This window comes from Momordica charantia (assembly GCF_013281855.1).
Source record: "Momordica charantia cultivar OHB3-1 chromosome 6 unlocalized genomic scaffold, Mcharantia_2.0 BLBB01000006.1, whole genome shotgun sequence".
In the NCBI taxonomy this organism is placed as follows: Eukaryota; Viridiplantae; Streptophyta; class Magnoliopsida; order Cucurbitales; family Cucurbitaceae; genus Momordica; species Momordica charantia.
The window spans coordinates 22,587,412-22,606,966 of NW_028275164.1; the positions used below are offsets into that span (position 1 = coordinate 22,587,412).

General features: G+C 32.9%; 1 protein-coding gene across 1 annotated transcript; it reads right to left on the bottom strand.

Moving 5' to 3' along the window:
• Positions 1-1,093: 1,093 nt before the first annotated feature.
• On the bottom strand, positions 1,094-19,005 carry LOC111021821 (nucleoside hydrolase 3). The gene is made up of 12 exons (XM_022298905.2): positions 18,645-19,005; positions 11,732-11,923; positions 10,230-10,340; positions 8,849-9,154; positions 8,027-8,203; positions 7,608-7,892; positions 6,997-7,119; positions 6,052-6,249; positions 4,929-5,182; positions 4,063-4,264; positions 2,588-2,890; positions 1,094-1,573 (listed from the first exon to the last, which is right to left on the bottom strand). The coding sequence occupies exons 1-12, from the start codon at positions 18,894-18,896 to the stop codon at positions 1,292-1,294; spliced, it is 2,685 nt and encodes an 894-aa protein (XP_022154597.1). The 5' UTR covers positions 18,897-19,005; the 3' UTR covers positions 1,094-1,291.
• Between the last annotated feature and the right edge of the window lie 550 nt (positions 19,006-19,555).

The following is a 19,555-nucleotide window of genomic DNA, read 5'->3' on the forward strand; positions in this document are numbered from 1 at the left end:
ATGCTAATAAACAACTTTACCCAATTTCCTTTGCGATTGTCAGTGGTAAGTTTGATGAATCATGAAAATGGTTTATGACTCAAATAAAACGTGTTCTCAGCATAGTTGAGAAAGTGGTCTCCGTATCTGATCAACATCCCACAATTGTTGAGATCTTTGCAACTACATTTCATGCCTTCTGTATCCATAACATTAAGATGAACGTGATGACAAAGGCCACTTTTCTTTAAAACTGCAGAAAGGCATTTCTTGAGTCCATTTTTCAGTCGAATTGGGGGGCAGGTTGGTGTGTTGCTAGGTGTAAGGAAATATTAGGAGGATTTTGGTGTTGAATGATGGGCAGGTGCTTTCTAGTGTGAGCTGAGATACACTCAAATGACCATTAATATCAATGAGTGCATGAATTCAATATTTAGGCACGCGCGTAAGTTTCCAGATACGGTTCTATTTATCATGCTAGAAGTGTGTTGCAAAAATAGTTAGACGAATCGTATGTATTAAGGTGCGCGGAAGTAATGCTTGAGCACACAAGCACTAACATACAAAAGTCAATTTCATTAATCTCAAAAGATAGAATTAGACATCAAATTACCTTTAGGTCTAATACCGAGAAGCAAAGAAACTTGCTCCTTTTTTAAAGACCAAAATGCTTCAAAAATTTGATGACCAAGGAATATTTTTAAGGCAAATCTGAAACAAGAATTGCATAATGGACACGATACACTTCGCAATTGGAAAAATAGCACTCAATTTTGTTTCACCCAAAATTAACCTTCGTTACACTGATTTGTAACATGTCAAGTTATTAAACTCGTATGATTTGTGTTTTTCAAAGATAAAAAGCCAAAACCAAAAAAAATAAATAATAATAATAACAACAGACAAACTCAAAAAAAAATTCATTATTTTAAATTTTTTTTTTATTTTACTTACGGTTTCGAAAACATATTTTAAAATCTAAAAATAAAAAATTGAATTGATTACCAATCAACCCTATCTTTTATAATTTATCAATTTCATGGCTTAGGTTTTAAAAATATTTTTCCCTTATATTTCCTGTCACATAACTAAGCTCTAAAAAGTCACATGACAATACAACAATTTTACATAGCTCTTTTATCATATTGAGTTTCATTTTTAAATTATTGAACACATCTCCTACAACATAGAATTTTGAAACAATGTAGCTTGCAGTTTTACACCGTCAAATGCAAAAGAGAGACTAAAAATTGTGGTTCAACCAAACATTCAAGATTTAGAGGGGTAGCCACATCGAATAATTTTCCGAGGCTCAGGCACTCCACATCCTCTTCTGTTCCTCAAAGCTTCCTACAACAGCAGATTGCTTTTCATCACCCAAAGCACTTGCAAGAACTTCATAAAATGCTAGTGGTTCAACACTCTCCAAAACCCTCACCCACTTCCCTTTCTTCTCATCTATAATTGTTTGCCCTACTTTTGATTCACCTCCATTTGTGACTACCTTGAGAGGCTTGAAGCTAAATTCTTTCTTCAGATTCACATGTTTCCCAGCTAAGCTCACTGCCCCAAGGACTTCTCCTAAAAACATGTCCTGTCAAAGTAAAATGTATACAAATGATTGATTTTTCGGTTCTCAGGAAGCAAAAACGATGATGAGAAAGAAGGTACATTTCTTAACAATTTTGTTTTTGGTTTTCTAATTTCAGAATAATGCTTGTTTGTTTACCAAACAAAGAAATGGTTAGTAAACTAAAAAAAAAAAAACCGGAGAAGTTAAATTACAAATTTAATCTATGAATTTGTTTGTTAATGTCAATTTAGTCCCTACACTAGAAGTTCCAACTACATTCCTGAAATTTGAACTACGATTCTATATAATGTCTGATATTAACTAAATGATGACATGACATATTAGATAAATATTGGGTGATTTTGGATGGATGGAAGAAAGTGGATAGCTAGACAAATAGGGTGGCACGATCTATGAAAGAAATTTGATATGTTGCTTGAAAAAGGGAGTTTGTTGGACATTCTACTTTATCTTGTCTAGTTGTCCACTTTCTTATGTCACATCATGTCAAATCAGTCAATATGTCTCCAATAAACATGTCACATCAATATTTAATTGACACGACAGGGACTAAATAGACCTACAGTTCAATGTTCATAATGGTAATTGCAATTTTTAAAAGTTTAGTGACTAATTAAATTGACACCATCAAAATTCATGGTCTAAACCAGTGATTTAACCTTTTCAAAAACAAGAAAGGGAATGTTATCAAATGTAATCTTAATATTTCATGCCTTTAACTATTCAGTTTTTCCCAGCTGGTGTACCAGAAAAAAGGTACTAAAAAAAAGCTCTAGTCAGGTTTCGATTACCCTAATTCTCGACTGAGGATGAAGTTGAATATATAAAGAGCCTAAAATTCAGATTGATTCTAAATGCATGGACCACTTAAAAAATCCATATAATGTCCGAACACCAGCAGAGATTTAAAAAAAAAAACAAAAAAACAAACAAACAAACTTTGAGAAACTACAGCCTGATTGACAAATAAACAAGAGCAGAATTTATTATATGATCTAGGTTCAGAAACTTTACCACATGATGGTACTGATGATGGTGCTGCTTCAGGTGATATAGTCTCGAGAATAGACGTTGAGAAAACCGTGCTTCGGGAGTTTTGTTTCTGAGCTTCAACCTTTTGAGGATCTTGTGAAAAGAACTTACTCTCCGTTGTACGTTCAATGGGATGAGTGTAATGTTCAATCCCGAGCCTAAAACCAATTCTGCAGCCGTGGGGTCAAGAAAAAAGTTGAATTCTGCATATACATTTGAAGGTATAGTGAACACATTTCCCTTGTCACCACCAAAGGTTATATGTCCTCCAGTAATATATACTTCCTGCAACAAAGAAATAGTAATATTAATAACTTGATGGTTAAGTTGCACATTTGCCCCTAAACTATCAAGATTGTGTTATTCAGGGTTGTGTTTAACAAGTCTCTGAGTTTTAAAAAGTTTTTAATAGGTTTTTAAACTTTCAATATTGTGTATAATAAATCCTCGAGTTTTAATAACTACCAAATAGGTCCCCCTGAACTTTCAATAATAGGTCCCTAAACTTCTCTAAACTTTCAAATAATGAGTTATTAGACACTTTTAAAGTTCAGGGACTTATTGGATATAAAATTTATAAATTAGGGGTCTATTAAATACAATATTAAAAGTTTGGCTATTACACACATTCAAAATTTAAAGACTTATTGAATCTTTCAAAGTTATGGGAAAAAACATAGCTTAACCTAACTTCCTTATTATTTTACCATTTCATTAGTGCACCATTCAAAATAATCTAAGATTGTTGTTGCCTATAGACTTCTGTTGACTATGGGTTTTATGGGAATCATGGAAGCAATTTATATATTAGATACTAGGGTTATGGCCTCTAAAATACTAAATACTATATAGTCTCTTAATCTTCGTCAAGACAGAGAAAATTATTCTCATTCAATTTGAGTTGAGAATGACGTTTGTGGTTGTAGATTTTTTGCAAAAGAATGCAACATTATCAAACTAACGGATATTACATTTTAGTTCCTAAACTTTGCACTAAAAAAAAAACTATTTTAATCCATTGTTAAGTTTTTTTATTTAAAAAGTTAATAGTAAACACTAAAATGGTGTTTTTCTATTTAAGTTCCTTCGGGGATGAAAATCAAATGGTTGAAGTTTAGGAACTAAATAGATTAAGCATTAAAGTTCAAGAACTTTAATATGATTTAAACCTTAAATTCTAACACACTACACTTCAAATAAAATCATTCCATACAAAGAAAAAGAAAAGATTTTAGTACCATAGACTAAATACACTCTTTTTTAAGAAACAAGAAACTTCTGATTGGAACATTTTAGTAGGCTAACCTTAACACATGAAACAAATAATTGGATTTTCACATCTACAAATTATCATAATGCAATAAGGAAAAAACATTAAATTGTTTTCATTAATGCAGATTATCTTCTTACGAATTTGACATGTCTATGCAATAAACAAAAACATTACGGTCGTTTACCTGAATCCTTGAGATTATGGCTTTAGTACGAACAATTTGAGCGAGATTCGTCAAGGGTCCGTTTGTTAAAACCGTAATCTTCTCCCCCGAATCTAGAGATCGAACAATAGCTTTCCAAACTTCAAGTGCAGACATTTGTCTGAGTTCAGGGTGATCAGTATCTCTAACTGCTCCAAACTTGACTGAATTTTCAGCCGTATATCTGAAGAAAAAAAAATCATGGAAGTTTGGTTTTGTCCATAATTTGATCTCTAATGCAATAGCAATGTTGAATGCATTTGAAGATAAGACTAAGTAAAATAATCCATAAAGATCCCAACAGCAAATGAAATTTCTAAAAATGAAAAAGAAAAAGTCTAATGATTGACCAATTGGAAAACAGTCAAGCTATGTTATTGAGTGAGATTTAGAATGAGCTTGTGATGACTTTTGAGAGTAGTAATTTTAATTGAAGCACATATTCCCTACGAGCACTTTTGGAAGAAGCATTAATTGAGTGCTTCTCTAAAAGTACTTAAAAGTGCTTTTAATAGTGAGTTTAGGATGACTTCCCAGGGAAAAAAAGGAATAATTAAGTGAGAAACTTCTTCTATGAACACTTTTGTAAGAAGTTCTAAGTGCTTCTCCTAGGATTTTCATCTTTCCAAATTCACCCTTTTAAGTTCGTTTAGAATTTCTAGAAGCACTTTTGTCTATTTAACCAAAGACCATCAAAATTTTGAATAGTACTTCTAAGTTTTAACTAGCCAAAATCACATTTTACTCCCCAAAACCCATACCAAACCCATACAAAGTCTGGATAGTTGTTATCTATTGCTAAACAATCTGCAAGTCATGAGGAAACATACAGCTCTTAGAAAAGCTACCTTCTAGGACTACGAGGCAAGTCCCGAGCGAGTCCGTAAAGTGTATCTGAGTCCAAGAAGCCACCACTACCATGAGGAATTGCCTTGATATACTTGCAGTCTCCAATAGGAGGAAATGATGGATGTGCTTCTCCAATGGCGAATATATCTCCAAGACCAACTGGAATGTCGTCACGTCCCATCATGTGTAATACATCATATACAACGTCTATTGTTGCAGCCGTTGCCCATCCGTTTGGGCTAATTATTATTCCCTGAGAAATGATATGTTAAAAGAACAACAAAAAACAAAAACAAGAAAAAAAAAGCTGTCATGCCTTAGCTTCATTCATATCAAGTGAGGCAATGAAATGGCCCCTTTTGAAAAAGATTTGAAGTTCTCTCTGAAAGGCACTTTATTTTTACACTTTGAAAGAACATTCAGCATCCAATTCTTGGTCTTTGGAATAAACTTGAATTAACCCTTCCCCTAGAAGTAGAAACTATAACATTTTGATTGATTTTGTTAGTTTCTTTGGGAAATCTACATAAAGTTGAAAGCATAAACACTTGTTTGATAACGTTTTTGTTTTTTGTTTTCTTTTCAGAAAGTGTGCTTAGCTTATTTACTAACCTTTTTCTTTGTTCTCTAATGTACTTTTCAAAATCGTTTTTAAGATCATGCCCAAAATTTTAAAACTAAGGTCTCAATAACCATTTCGTTTTTAATTTTCTGTTTTGAAAATTATGCTCGTTTCCTCACAATTTCCTTGGTATATTTTTCACATTTCTTAAAAACTAGTTTTCAAAACTAGGCTTAGATTTTGGAAACGTTTTTACAATGTAATTGTAGATAACAAAACAAAGAAACACATAGGTGAAAGCATTGTTCATAAGCTTAATTTTTAAAAACAGGAAACCAAAAACATTGGTTATCAAATCGAGAATAAGGAAATAGTTTCCAAAAACCTTTTTTTTTCTTCTAAATTTCACTAAAATTACAAGTGTTATTAGAAAGTAAAAAATAAACAACAAGAACATTGGTAAGAGTAGTTTTTATAAGAGTAATTTTTAAAACAAAATTGTTATCAAATAATGTCATAGTAATGGGTTTCGAGAAACTAAACACAAAATAACACCATACCTTTAGGTCGATGATTTCAACTGGTGTCTTCAAGAGATAGAGAAGAGTGACAAAATCTCCAGTGCTCATATCCATGTCAAAAACAACTGGCTTTCCTAGTAATTTCTTTCCAAATTTTGGTCTATATAGTACTTCCTTGTAGTTAGGAAACTGAGCTCTAAAATCAAACCTCCCCGTCTGTTGCGGACTATTAAGAACCTGCATTTTTTTTCAAACGAAACGATGACATTTCATTGACGAAATAAATGGGGTATAAAATGTAAGGATAGGCAAGACGCTGTCATATTCGCCTAGTTATCCTACTAACCATATGAAATCATAGAAATGCAAATTATGGTACAAGCATTGAAGTTTTAATTCAGTTATATTTGAAAAATCCAACACTTCGGCACATAATCTGGTACAATTTCGTTCCTGAACAAAAATGGAAGGAAGATAGTAAAAAAAGTAGAAAATGATATTAGATTTATTTGAGGAAGTCTAGACCTCCATTGTTGAGTTTTTGGATACATTTACTGTAAGTAAATTCTTCGTACTTTCCTAGTCGTTTTATTGTTTAAATACAATAACTATGAAACAAAAAACTGCTAAAAATTACTAAAACTATGGAAAGACATCCCAACAAAAGAAGCCCAAACAAGAAAAGCTAACTAGATAAAATAGGCTTCATACTGAAACAAGAAAGTCTAACTTGTAATTACAAAAAGTCTTCAAGATGAAGCCCACAAAGAGACGTTAAATCTAACAAAAGATCAAACGTCTTCCCAAGATCTCTCACTCCTCTAAAAATTCTACTAATTCTCTCTAGCCAAATGTCCCACAAAACGGGAAAAACCCCTAACTCAACATATAACATGATTGTAATATGTAACACAATCGAATGGCATAAAGAAATTAATAAATATGCCTAAAAAAATAATAAATAAAACCTTCTTTCAGGCTTACATCCAGGAAGCTTATATAAAATGCTTTATCAATTGAGCTGTTGGTGTCAAAAGTTGATTTAGCTTCCACAGCAACAAGAACTTGAACTGATTCAGAACCCTCTGCCTCCTTTGTGTAACCATCCTATGTGCATTGTATGAGACTCTTTTAGCATATACTCTAGTTACAAAACTCGTTGGATAACCACTTTGTTTTTTGCTATTGAAAATTTATAAGCTTTGAAATGGTATTCTACCCAAATATTTCTTTGTTTTATTATCTATTTAAAAAATGTTTTCAAAATCTAATCTAAATTTAGAAAACTAAAAGAATTAGTTAAAAAAAAAAAAGGCTTGTTTTTGCTTTAGATCTTTGGCTAAGAATTCATGTATTTTTAAGAAAGGTGAAAAAGATACCAAAAGAAGAATAATTGTAAGAATTAAGAAAGCAAACATGCTTTTTTAAAATATAAAACTAAAAACGAAATCGCTATCAAACGGGGCTAAACTGAACTCTTTATACACTAACAAGCAAATTCCCACCTTGGTTAAAACTTAGAACAATAAGTTGCTCTTCATTGGAAAATATTGGACAATCATCAAAGTTCCTCAACATTTAAAAAGGCCACATACCTGACACTTTCCTTTTCCAGTTGCAATAAGGCAGAATGGATCCAGCATTCCCGTCTGAACATGACCACTGTGCACCCCATTCTTTTGGACACCAAATTTTGGGACTAAATGCCCGTCGACAAGTGGATTTGATCCATCCGAGATCCCATAAGGTTCATTCGATGTAACAATAGTGATATTTATGTATTCCATCTTGGAATATGCATTACTTCCACCCCCTTTATCCAAATTATGCATTTGAGACAAAGATACACCAACCATAAAAGAATCCCACATCGAATAAATCTGTGAAAATTCTAAGTCACTACAATATGAACATGTTAAATTTGTAGTTCTTTTTTTTAACTTAGCTTGAGAAGCTATATAAAACAGGCATCTTTCTCATGAAAGATAATTTGAATCAGTTATGGAAGATTTACTTCAAAAAATCCGTTGTTAGCCCAAGTATCGCGAGCCATTTTCAAGGACTGGAAACAATATTGAGCCTCATAAGTGTTATGTCTCTGTTCAAATGCCAAAAATACATTCTTATCCACAGGAATGGTACTTGTTGCATCCAGAGGAACGAGTGTAACAGGAATTCCAGAATGTAGTACCTGTTTCTCAAAGAAGCCAACACTTTAATATCAGATGCAGATCCAAAATTTCACAAAAAGAAATAATACGACTATGTATTCGAGCTTGTAACCATGCCAAAAATACTTTTGTCATGGCAAAAAGCACTTCTCACTAAGAAGTTCATATTTGGAAGTAATATAAAGTATTTCATAAAAAAATTCAAAAGCACGTTGAAGTATTTTCGACCCAAGTGAGAAACAACAAAGCACTCTAAAGTACCCTGCCTTTGAAAGTACTTTGAACTGAATATCAAAATCATTTATAATGAAAGCACTCACAAATGCACCACAGACATATAATGCAAATATACCAAAACTCTACTAGCAGGAGGATATATGATAAACAAAAGGAAGAAAGAAAAACAATGAAAGAAGGTCTTAATATCAGAGATATATAACTTTTCAAAAGTTGTACTGCAACCACTAACATGTTAGTCAATTTGTATCAAAAGCATTAGGCACCAATTTAAACTAAGCTTTCTTTAGCTACTTTCCATGTTGAGTTAGCTGTAGATAAACATATGATAAAGAACATTTGACACACATCATTCATCATATTATACCGATTGTTTCGTAGATTAGAACACTAATAATTGACTTATAACGGCAGGAAATAGGAATTACTGTATAGGCAGCAAAGGGGTCTCCAAATATATTGAACTCAGCATATGGGTTTGTATTTGGAGGCCACAAGTTTCCAATATTGTTGCATGTCTTCCCATGAGATTTATCAGAGCAAATTTCTCTAATAGCACCACCCATGGCATAGATATGCTTTATATTTTTCTTCAAGTGAGGATTTGTCATAAGAAATATGGCCAAGTTTGTGTGAGTTCCCATTAGAAAAACTGTAGTAGGCCCTGCAGATATTGCATCTTTCAATACTTGCTGTGCAGTTGGCTGCTTCACAGGAGTGTATCTCCTATTACCCTGTCAAGTGTCAACACATTTAAACAAATGAAGTAATGTACCAAATGCACAATGGAATGGATTGGAAAATTGTTAGAAAAAAAACCAAGTCCATGCAGTCTTGAATAAGTAATAGTCGCGAATTTGGTCGCTATAGTTTTAGAAGTTTCGATTTGGTCCATATGATTTGGTAAATCTCTCAAAAGCCTCTTGATGTATCAAATGTTTGACAGATTTCTTATGTGGCACATGTCTTTTGAATGCCAACAAAGAAAACATCCTACATAAGAGAACTATTAACTTTTGGAGATGTCAAGAGGGTTTTGGGAGTTTAACAAATTAAAACTATGGGTAACAAATTGAAAATTTTAAAAACATAAGGACTGAATTGAAATTAAGAACAAACCATAAGTAATTAAAATGCTGATGGTTTAAATCTTATTTTTTAGTCCCTAAACTTTCAGCTTTATTCTATTTTAGTCCATAAACTTGCCATTTCTGTAACTATTTTGGTCCTCGAACATTAAAACAATAATCATTTTGGCCCTTGTTAATTTTTCCACCTAAAATTTACTTCCCAATTTTTCGTTTCAACCCATAGGATCCAAATACGTTCTCATGTTAAAACGTTAGTATACATCAAGAACCAAAATGTTTACTTTGTAAAGTTACTAAAACGAGCATTTTAAAAGTTTAGAGACCAAAATGGAATAAACCCAAAAGTCCTAAGGACTAACATGGACTAACATGGAATGACATTCAAAGTTCAGGGACCAAATTGGGATTAAAACCAATGGCAAATTCAACCAATAAGTTATGTCAAGTTCATGGGAGAGCAACTCAAATCCAAGCTAAGCAAGGTGATAAAAGGCTCTTCTCTTGAATCATAGGGGTGAACATAAAAGAGTTCATAGGAACCATGAGGATTTACAAGAAGACCCATCCAATAAATCCAAGTATTTTGTGCATTGAAGGAGCAAATGCGTAAAATAGGCAATCAATCTTCAAACCCAAGCGAAATCAGTTGGCCATTGCCACATTTTTCAATTCAGAATGAAGAAACTGTAAAAATCAGAGAGAGAAAGAGAGAGAGAACCTGAGGCAGAAAGGCTTTACGTAAACCAAAATTGGTATTGGCATAGAGACGTCCCTTCTCTCCCACTGGAATCGCTTGCCTGTATCTGCAGTGCCCAGCCGTTGACATGCCCTGCCCAACGACGCCGTATCAATGCCATATTCATCGACACTTCACCTCTTGTCGTTTCAATCTAACGCATTGTCGTTCGACCTACCAGTCGCTTCGTTTGTTTTCCAAACCACTCACTTTTGCCCACATACTTTTTCTAATTTCCTATCGTGATTTTATGGGACTTTGCTTTAATTTTTTTTAAATATTGGTTAAATTGTTAGAAAAATAGCGGTTGATTTTATTTTAAAAATATCTCTATCCTTTCAAATTTTCATAAACCTTTCAAAAATACTATTTGAATAAACATCTATTAATATTTTGAATGAAAAATTGACGTGATAGAATCTAGAATAACATGATAATTAATGTGAACCCTGACGTTTGCCCCAAAGGTTTAGAGGCCTTAGTCGACCACTACCAAATAAAGAGGATCATGGAACGAAACTGTTCCAATAAAGAGGATCATGGAACGAAACTGTTCCAATCCTCAGGGTTTTCTTTTCTATTGTCTACCAATTTTGTCCTAATCTCTTTTTTAAAATACTAGTTTTTTTCCTACTTAATCCAAAAAATGCCCCACATTAATTGTCATGTTGCTAGATTGTAGCATGTTAAATTCTGTTCAACATATTAACAAGGTTTGTTCATAAGGTTTTTCTTTCTTTTGAAAAGTCGGTAAAGATCAATAGTAGTATTTGAACTTTTAAAATGATAAAGGTATTCTTTAAACAAATGGCAAAATTTAGGGATAATTTTAATAATTTAACCTAATATATAATATGATACTAAATATAATTTATGTTTAAATCATGTTTTGATCTTATTTCAAAAAAAAAAATTCTTATTTTGATCCGGATGCTTTTATTTCTTTGTTCATTTTAGTTTTTATATTTTTAAAATATTCATTTTAGTCCTTATACATTCAATATATGTTTAAGTTTATTATGTTTGGTTTTTTTTTTCAATTTAATCTCTATTGTTTAAAATTTTCAATTTCATCCCTTATGTATTAATATTTTTCAATTTTTTCTGTCAATGTTAACAAATGTTAAAATTGGTTAATAATAAACTTACACAACACAATACTCAGTTCAAGAGAAAAAAGTCAATCCAAGATAAGAAATTTGAGATTTTTACCAATTTATTAGAAATTTTGTAGAAGTGTCGAAACTTTCATCAATGATATAGTTAGATGAGTGTTCCTTCTTTCTAAATTGATAAGTTTATCGTAAATCAATGTTAGCATTATTCACCAACCAACAGCGAGTTACTAAATTTAAAAAATATTAAAATATAAGAGATTAAATTGAAAAGATAATGATAAATAATTGAGAAATAATTAAAAAGAAATAGAAAAGAAAAAATTAGGATATTTTGGAAGAGCAAAGTACGGGGTTAAATGTAATTACCTGGTCAATAAGTGGTAGAAAGCCACCGACGTCAACATGAGGGGAAATAGAAACGGTATCATTTGGGGAAATGCCGCCTTCTCCGCCGACACCAACCGGGATGTCGTCTCGGCCCATCATGAACAACATGTCGTACACGTGGTTCACCGCATGCCCCGCTTCACTCCATCCATTCCCATTTATTGTTATTGCCTATACACACCACATCATCCACAAAATAACTCACATCATCCACAAAATAACTCACCAAACCAATACTTATCATCTCATTTTCAAGGTTGAGTGGATTAAATCAGGTCGGATTGGGTCGGGTCGAATTTTCATATTGGTCGGATCACCAACCCAAATGATCTAATACACACATTTGGGTTAGGTCAAATCCAAGTTGATTATCCATTCATATTGGAAGGAAAAGATCGACGAGAATTAAATTGGACATATCGCTAATGGAAAATAAAATACTTTATGTTAGGTTTATAAGGTGAGTGCAAGAAAAGTCCCACATTGGCTAGGGAAGGCAATGATCATGGGTATATAAGATAGGACAATTATCTTCATTGGTATGAGGCCTTTTGGATGAAATCAAAAGCAAAGTCGTGCGTGCTATGCCCAAAGCGGACAATATCATACCATTGTGAAGATACGTGGGGTACTACCGTTGTCCTTACCACTTATGGAACTGATTTACCACAACAGAACGGTGTCACATCTGCGCTCGTCAAGCCAACTTAGCTTTTTGGTAGTTGAAACTGCGGTTGAAGCGGACATTTCGAAATGAATGGGGCCGGTGCGTGGCGAACGGAACGGTTCATCAAGCCATTTCTCGCCTCAACCCCCTAAATAGGAAGAGGGGTACTTTACAAATAGGGGGTAATTGCTTCGCACCTGACTGTGATAGCCCTCTCGATACCTTATTGGAGCTTTGTTACTAGTGGCCGATTTCCCGTCGCGTAAACAAGAAGATTATGAGAACCAAGAACGTGATCTTCAATGAAAAAGTCTTATACAAAGACAGATAAAGTTGATTTAGGAAAGACAGAGTTAGATGAGATCATAGAGAAGACTCAGTATATAAGTCCTCCTGAGGTTGAAGAAACAGTTGTGGGATTTGATGAACATGTTGTGGAAACTGATGAACTAGAGTTGTGGAAACAGACCACCACAGAGGTATTCCCCTACATTAAATTACATTTTACTGACTGACAGAGGTGAACCTGAATGTTATGAAGAAGCGATTCAGCTGGAAGACTCTGTTAAGTGGGAGTTGGCCATGAAAGATGAAATGAATTCTCTAATGATCAATCAGACATGGCAACTTGCTGAGTTATCAAGAGGTAAGAAAGCTTTGCATAATAAATGGGTATGTAGAATCAAATAGGAGCCCAACAGTAGTAAAAGGTACAAGGCAAGGCTTGTAGTCAAAGGCTTTCAACAAAGGGAAGGTATTGACTTTAATGAGATTTTCTCTCCCATAATTAAACTAACTACCCATTAGGACTGTTCTATCGATAGTGGCAGAAGAAGATTTATTCCTGGAACAAATTGATGTAAAAATAGCTTTTCTCCATGGTGATTTTGAGGAAGAAATTTACATGGTGCAGCCACAGGGATTTATAGTACAAGGGCAAAAGAAAATGGTATGCAAACTTCAGAGAAGCTTGTATGGTTCAAACAGGCACCCAGACAATGGTATAAGAAGTTTGACAGTTTTATTTGCACTAGTAGATTTCAGAGGTGTCAGGCAGATCATTGATGTTATATAAGAATTCAGGGTAACTCATTCATCATTTTATTGCTATATGTTGATGACATGTTGATAACATGACCAAACAAAGAAGAAATTTTGAAGATAAAGGCTGAATTATCTAAAGAATTTGACATGAAAGATTTGGAAGCTGCCAAACAAATCCTAGGGATGAGGATAGAGAGAAAAGATGGTATTTTGACACTGTCATAGAAAGAGTATGTTAATAAAGTATTGAACAAGTTTAACATGGAAAATGCAAAACCTATGAATACTCCTTTAGCTAGTCATTTTAAATTATCTAAAAAGCACTCACCGACTACTGAACAAGAAAGAGATCATATGGCTAGAGTGCCATATGCTTCAGCTACAGGAAGCTTGATGTATGTCATGGTTTGTACAAGACCCGATATTGCACATGTAGTGGGAGTTGTTAGCAGGTATATGAGTAACCCAAGAAAGCAACATTAAGAAGCTGTGAAGTGGATATTCAAATACTTGAGGAAGACGACTGATTATGCTCTGCACTTTAAAAGATCAGATTTTAAACTGCAGGGATATGTAGATGCAGATATGGCAGGGGGTACAGATGGCAGAAAGAGTACTACCAGATATGTTTTTACATTGGGTAATACTGCAATTAGCTGGGTCTCAAAACTGTAGAAGATAGTAGCACTTTCTACTACAGAAGCTGAGTACGTTGCAGTTACTAAAGCAAGCAAAGAAATGATATGACTTCAGTCTTTCTTGGCAGAACTTGGCTTGAGATTGGGAAAAGGGACTTTGCATTGTGATAGTCAGAGCGTTATTCATTTAGCAAAGAATCCAGTGTTTCATTTGAGAACGAAACATATACAGATAAGATACCATTTTATCATATCAGCTTTGGAAGATGGAATGTTGTTACTCGAAAATATTCCAAGTTGTTAGAATCCAGCAGATATGTTTACTAAGATCGTCCCTGTAGATAAACTGAAGTTGTGTGCAACTTCAGTTTAGACTTCTCTAAGACTAGAGAGGAGTCGCTACCGTTGTAGAGGAGACATATTGTTTGCTTTGTCTCCCACATATTATTTTATTTAATCCTTTTAAGTGTAGGTTGCATTTTTTTTCACAACAAGTGGTATCAGAGCCATGGTCTAAAACCTAGCTGTATCGGTGAATCCTCGAGTACTGACCAAAGAAGTGGTGAGTTTCGAAAGGTATAGCCATAGTGTAATCCGTGAGTGTACTCTATCAGGTTGTGCCTAGAAGCCTTAGATAAGAGCAAGCTATTGTTTTTTATCGCCGAGAGTAGACGGATGAGTGACTACTTGAAGGGAGGCTCGGTGGTACTTTGTTCGAGGGGAGAATTGTTGGGTCTGTAAAGTGAGTACAAACAAAGTCCCACATTGGCTAGGGAAGGGAGTGATCATGGGTATATAAGATAGGACAATTATCTCCATTGGTATGAGGTCTTTTTGGTGGAACCAAAAGCAAAGCCATGCGGGCTATGCCCAAAGCAAACAATATCATACCATTGTGGAGTTACGTGGGGTACTCGAGGTACCGTTGTCCTTAACACTTTTTCACGATGGTGTCAGAGGTTTGTTGGATTGAAATAGGTGTTAGGAACTTAATCACATGGGGATGGAAAAAGGAGTTTGGATTTGAAAAAAACGAGAATGCAAGAATGAAGTTTGAAGAGGAAGAGGTGAAAGATATAGAGCATAAGGTAAAAAAAAAAGTGTTTTTAATAACTTTTTCAACTTCAAAAAATTCCTAATATCTCTTTAAATTTTCAATTTCGTTATTGAATATTAAAAGTATCTGATCTTCCATGACTAAATTTGTAATTTAATACTCGTGAATCATAACTCTTATGGTTTTATTAAATCTTAAATAATAGGTAACCACTATAGTTTGAAGTAATTTCATTTCAATTCTAGTTTTGCTCATTCGGACTACTCACCAACCCATAAGGGTTGGTTAGGGGTTATCTTGAAACCGACTAAATGATACAAAATGACTCTAACATATATAAGTTGACTTAACTATAATGGTTTGCCCTAGTGGTCCATAAGAGTCGGGAATAGGTTCAACCCATGGTGGCCACATACCAAACTTTCTAAGGAAGGCTAAAATAATTCAAATGGAATGGTTAGGTAGAGCTGGAAATTTTAAAATGTTGGAGAAAACTTGAAACCACTATGTGTTAAAGTCAACTTGAGGTCAACTAAATTGGTTAAAACATAAATTCTCAATCATAAAGTCGTAGGTTTGAACCTCGCCCTCGTATGTTGTTATACTTAAAAAAAACATATACTTGTTTTACAAATTTAAAAAAATATGTATATATAATTTAACCTGAAGAAATCAATGAAATTATGTTTGGATTTTTTTTTTTTTGAAACATTGTTATTCATTTTTGCTTTCCTTTATTATATTTTTAGAGATGGTTTTTATTTTTAGAACCAATGAAGTTATTATGAGCTGTGAATAGTATATTCAATGTCGATAATAATAATAACACTAATATTTAGGGAGTCGATAGTTCTTCAAAACAATTTTGAAATCAATTCACCAAATAAATCCTTAATCCTCCAAAAAGATACAATAATATAGGCAAACATATATTAAATATATATTTTTTTAAATAAAATACCAAAATAAAAATATTATATAGTACATTTAGGATAGTCTAACTTTTCATATTAAAAAAAAAGTTACAACAAACCAAGTCCTAGTAGTAGTAATAATAAACTAAAAAAAAGGTAGTTATATTAATAATAATAATAAGTTACATACTATATAATAATAATAATTACTATTATTTCCGGGTATTTTTTTAAAAAGAAGTAAAAGTAAATACATGTTTAATTTAGCTAAAATTATAATTTTTAAAGTTTATTTAGGTATAGTTCAAAACGGGATGAGAACTCATGAGGAAAGTTTAAGTTTTCAAATTTTTAATAAAATTTTTAAAAAATTATAATTATATTTTGTTTGTAAATAGAAGTACATGAATTAATAACAAATAAATGGTGAAGGCCAAAAAATTAAATCCAAATTTGTGTAAAAAAAAATAATAATAATAAATCCAAACAAAAGAAGGTCATAGTTTTTTTTTCCTTGTAGAGTTAGAAATACTTCAAATTTAGTATACTAAGTTACTAAGTCTTAATTATTATTTTTTATTTGTGTATTTTCATGTCCGGGAGTGAGAAAAAAATAATGTGAGAAGTATAAAGCTTTGAGAGATTATTTTTTTTGTAACTTGGGAGTTTCAATTCTGTGTGAGTGGGATAATTTTTACATAGAATTTTTTTTTTTTTTTGTGGGTCTTAATTTTTTCTTTGGATTATTGGCAGTTTATTGATTGTAAATTAACCTGATTTGCCAAAGTAAATTTAATAACATCTAGATTTTGATCTATTAAAACTTAATTAGGATAATTTAGGACAAAGGATGAAGATGGTAATTCAGAAAGAAATTGAAATTGTAATTTCATGGAATGATATCAATAAGTAGTTAAAGAGAATGGTGTCTCCAATAAATGAGGAATTCTAATTCATTTGTGTTTAACCAAAAAAAGAAAAAAAAGGGTAAGATTCAGGAAAAGGTCAACAAATCCCATTTTTCCAATTTTGTTAATTTTTCCATCACTCATTCAGTCACTTCTCTCTCCCTCTGCACTTACAAACACAGACTATAATACTTTGGGCAAATTTTACTTTGGGTTCTTAAAATTTGAGTTTAATGTGTATTTGATGGTTGAAATAATAATTAAAAAAAACACACACCTTTAGTCCATAAAATTAAATTTTGAAAAATAGATTTAAATGGTTTTGGAGGTTAGTTGACCGCAAGTACACTAATGAAAAGGTGACATGACCATCATTTGGGACTATGATTATGTGGCAAAATTTATATTGTACATTTTAATGATTGGACTGTGAGGTGGAAAAATGATGTGGCATTGCAAATTTGGCATTCTAGATCTGGGATGACGATCTTCGTTTGGATCCAAGTTCACGTTCGAAGGTTGTGTTGCACATTTGGAACACGAATTTGGTTCAAGATCTAGCATTTTAGATTTGGAACACAACATTTGTTCAACAAAGGTTGTGTGCTCGAATTTGTTTTAAATTTGACGTTTCAGATCTAGAACGAGGATCTTTGTTTGGAACAAAGGTCGAGTTCAAGTGCATTCCAAATCTAGTGGTCTTTGAACGAAGATCTCTCAAAACAATGGGATCCAAACGGAGAGAAGAGGGGGAGATATAGCAAACGACCAACAGCAAGAAGCGTAGGATAAATTGTGATGATGGAGAAGGATAAATTGTGATGACGGAGAAGAGAACAGTTATGACTAGGTTTGTCGAAGGAGAAGGAGGGAGGAGGACCATCATTTAGAACAATTTTTCAAATTTCTAAAACTTTAAAGGATTACAAGTACTGTCTTGTTTGAAACTTTAGGAACAAAATGGACATTAAATTCACAAATTTCAAAGACCAAAAGAATACTTTAACTTAATGCTTTCATATTTGGACGTTAATAATTTTGAATAAAAGGATGAATTTTTCAACCCTATGAACTTGACGAATTGAATCATTTTAACATAAAATTTCAATTTCTTGCAATTTAAACTTTCACTTTCATAAGTGTTGCAATCTTTCCCTTTAAATTTTAAAAGTATTGCAATTTTTACCTTAAAAAGGTATTCTCTTATAATGTTAAATGAATTATGAAACCTACCTTTAATATGAAATTGATAGGATTCAAACAAACAAGTGATTTTTTTTTGTTGAAACTTGTAATTTTTATTAGAGTTACTCAATGATTGATTTTTTTATATTTAATCATACATATCTTTTTCAAAGCTTGATTTTGATTAAATTAGTGAGTTTTTGAAATTTTTTAACCTCTCATTCTAAGCAATACTATTTTCACGATCATGTATCATCCAATAATCAAACCTTAAACTAAATGATATTAATCAATTCCGAGCATATCACAACATAATATATACTAAGACATCGGTAACCCTTCCTACCAGTCAAAAGTTCAAATTCCCGCCCCCACACATTGGTAAAATAAAAATTAGGGTTTTTGGGGAGGGGATTCATTCATGCGAAGAAAAGGCATGGCAAGAAGAAAGATGAAGGGGGAGAGAGAGAATAATTTACCTGAAGATGAAAGAGAGAGGTGGGTTGCTTGAGAAGATAGAAAATAGCAAAGACATCATCAGTATCAACATCTGTATCCACAACAATCCTTCGAGTTTGAAGATGAAGCTGGTGGGAGTGAAGAGAAGAATTTACCAACCAAACCACTGATCCCAACATCACAACCACACCCACCACTCCACAAATAAACCAACTCTTCCAGTAATACCCTCCTCTAGTACTTCTCACCATCTCCATCATCATCACCATCATCTTATCTCTACAAAACCCAAAAACCAAATTTATTCTTCTTACAGAAACAAGGAAAGATGATGCATGATTTCATAAAGTCAAAATTTTATTGATTTATATGATCATGTGTGTGTGTGATTGTGGTCAAGAAAATGAGAGATATTATTGCATTATTGTTGCTGCTACTGATCATTTGGAATGCTGATGATGGATTCCTTGAAAATTCTTTCATATTCCAAAAAAATCTCTCTCAATATGGCCAAGTGTTTGTTGATGGGGTTGGAAAAATGCTTTGAATTGGGGTTTTCTCAATCTCCACTTACTTGGTGGGGTGTGAGAGAGAGAATTGATGAGAGTGAGAGGTTTTTTTCTTTTCTTTCTTCCTTTTGAAAATGCAAATTGGTGATAGGATGAATTATTAGTGTTTCGTGCTATTCCACCTTTGAAAGAGGACTTCTTATAACAACTGACAAGTTCTTTTCCCTCGACTAATCTTTGGAAGGTAGATGATATTTTGGGATATTTTATTAATTCCCTTCTGTTGGATCTCATATATCATTCTTAAGAATGATGCTGGCGTGACTGAATAGGAAAATTTTTGGATTGTTACCTTATCAGACTAATATACCATATAAATGATGGATTATTATGGTATGTTCAGTGTTTCTAAGGTATTATAA

Coding starts and splice junctions, on each gene's coding strand:
- LOC111021821 (XM_022298905.2), bottom strand. CDS start 18,896: ATGATGGTGATGATGATGGAGATGGTGAGAAGTACTAGAGGAGGGTAT. Junction 6,250..6,996: donor TTTATATAAGCTTCCTGGAT/GTAAGCCTGAAA, acceptor AAAAAAATGCAG/GTTCTTAATAGTCCGCAACA. Junction 4,265..4,928: donor TTGCCTCGTAGTCCTAGAAG/GTAGCTTTTCTA, acceptor TTTTTTCTTCAG/ATATACGGCTGAAAATTCAG.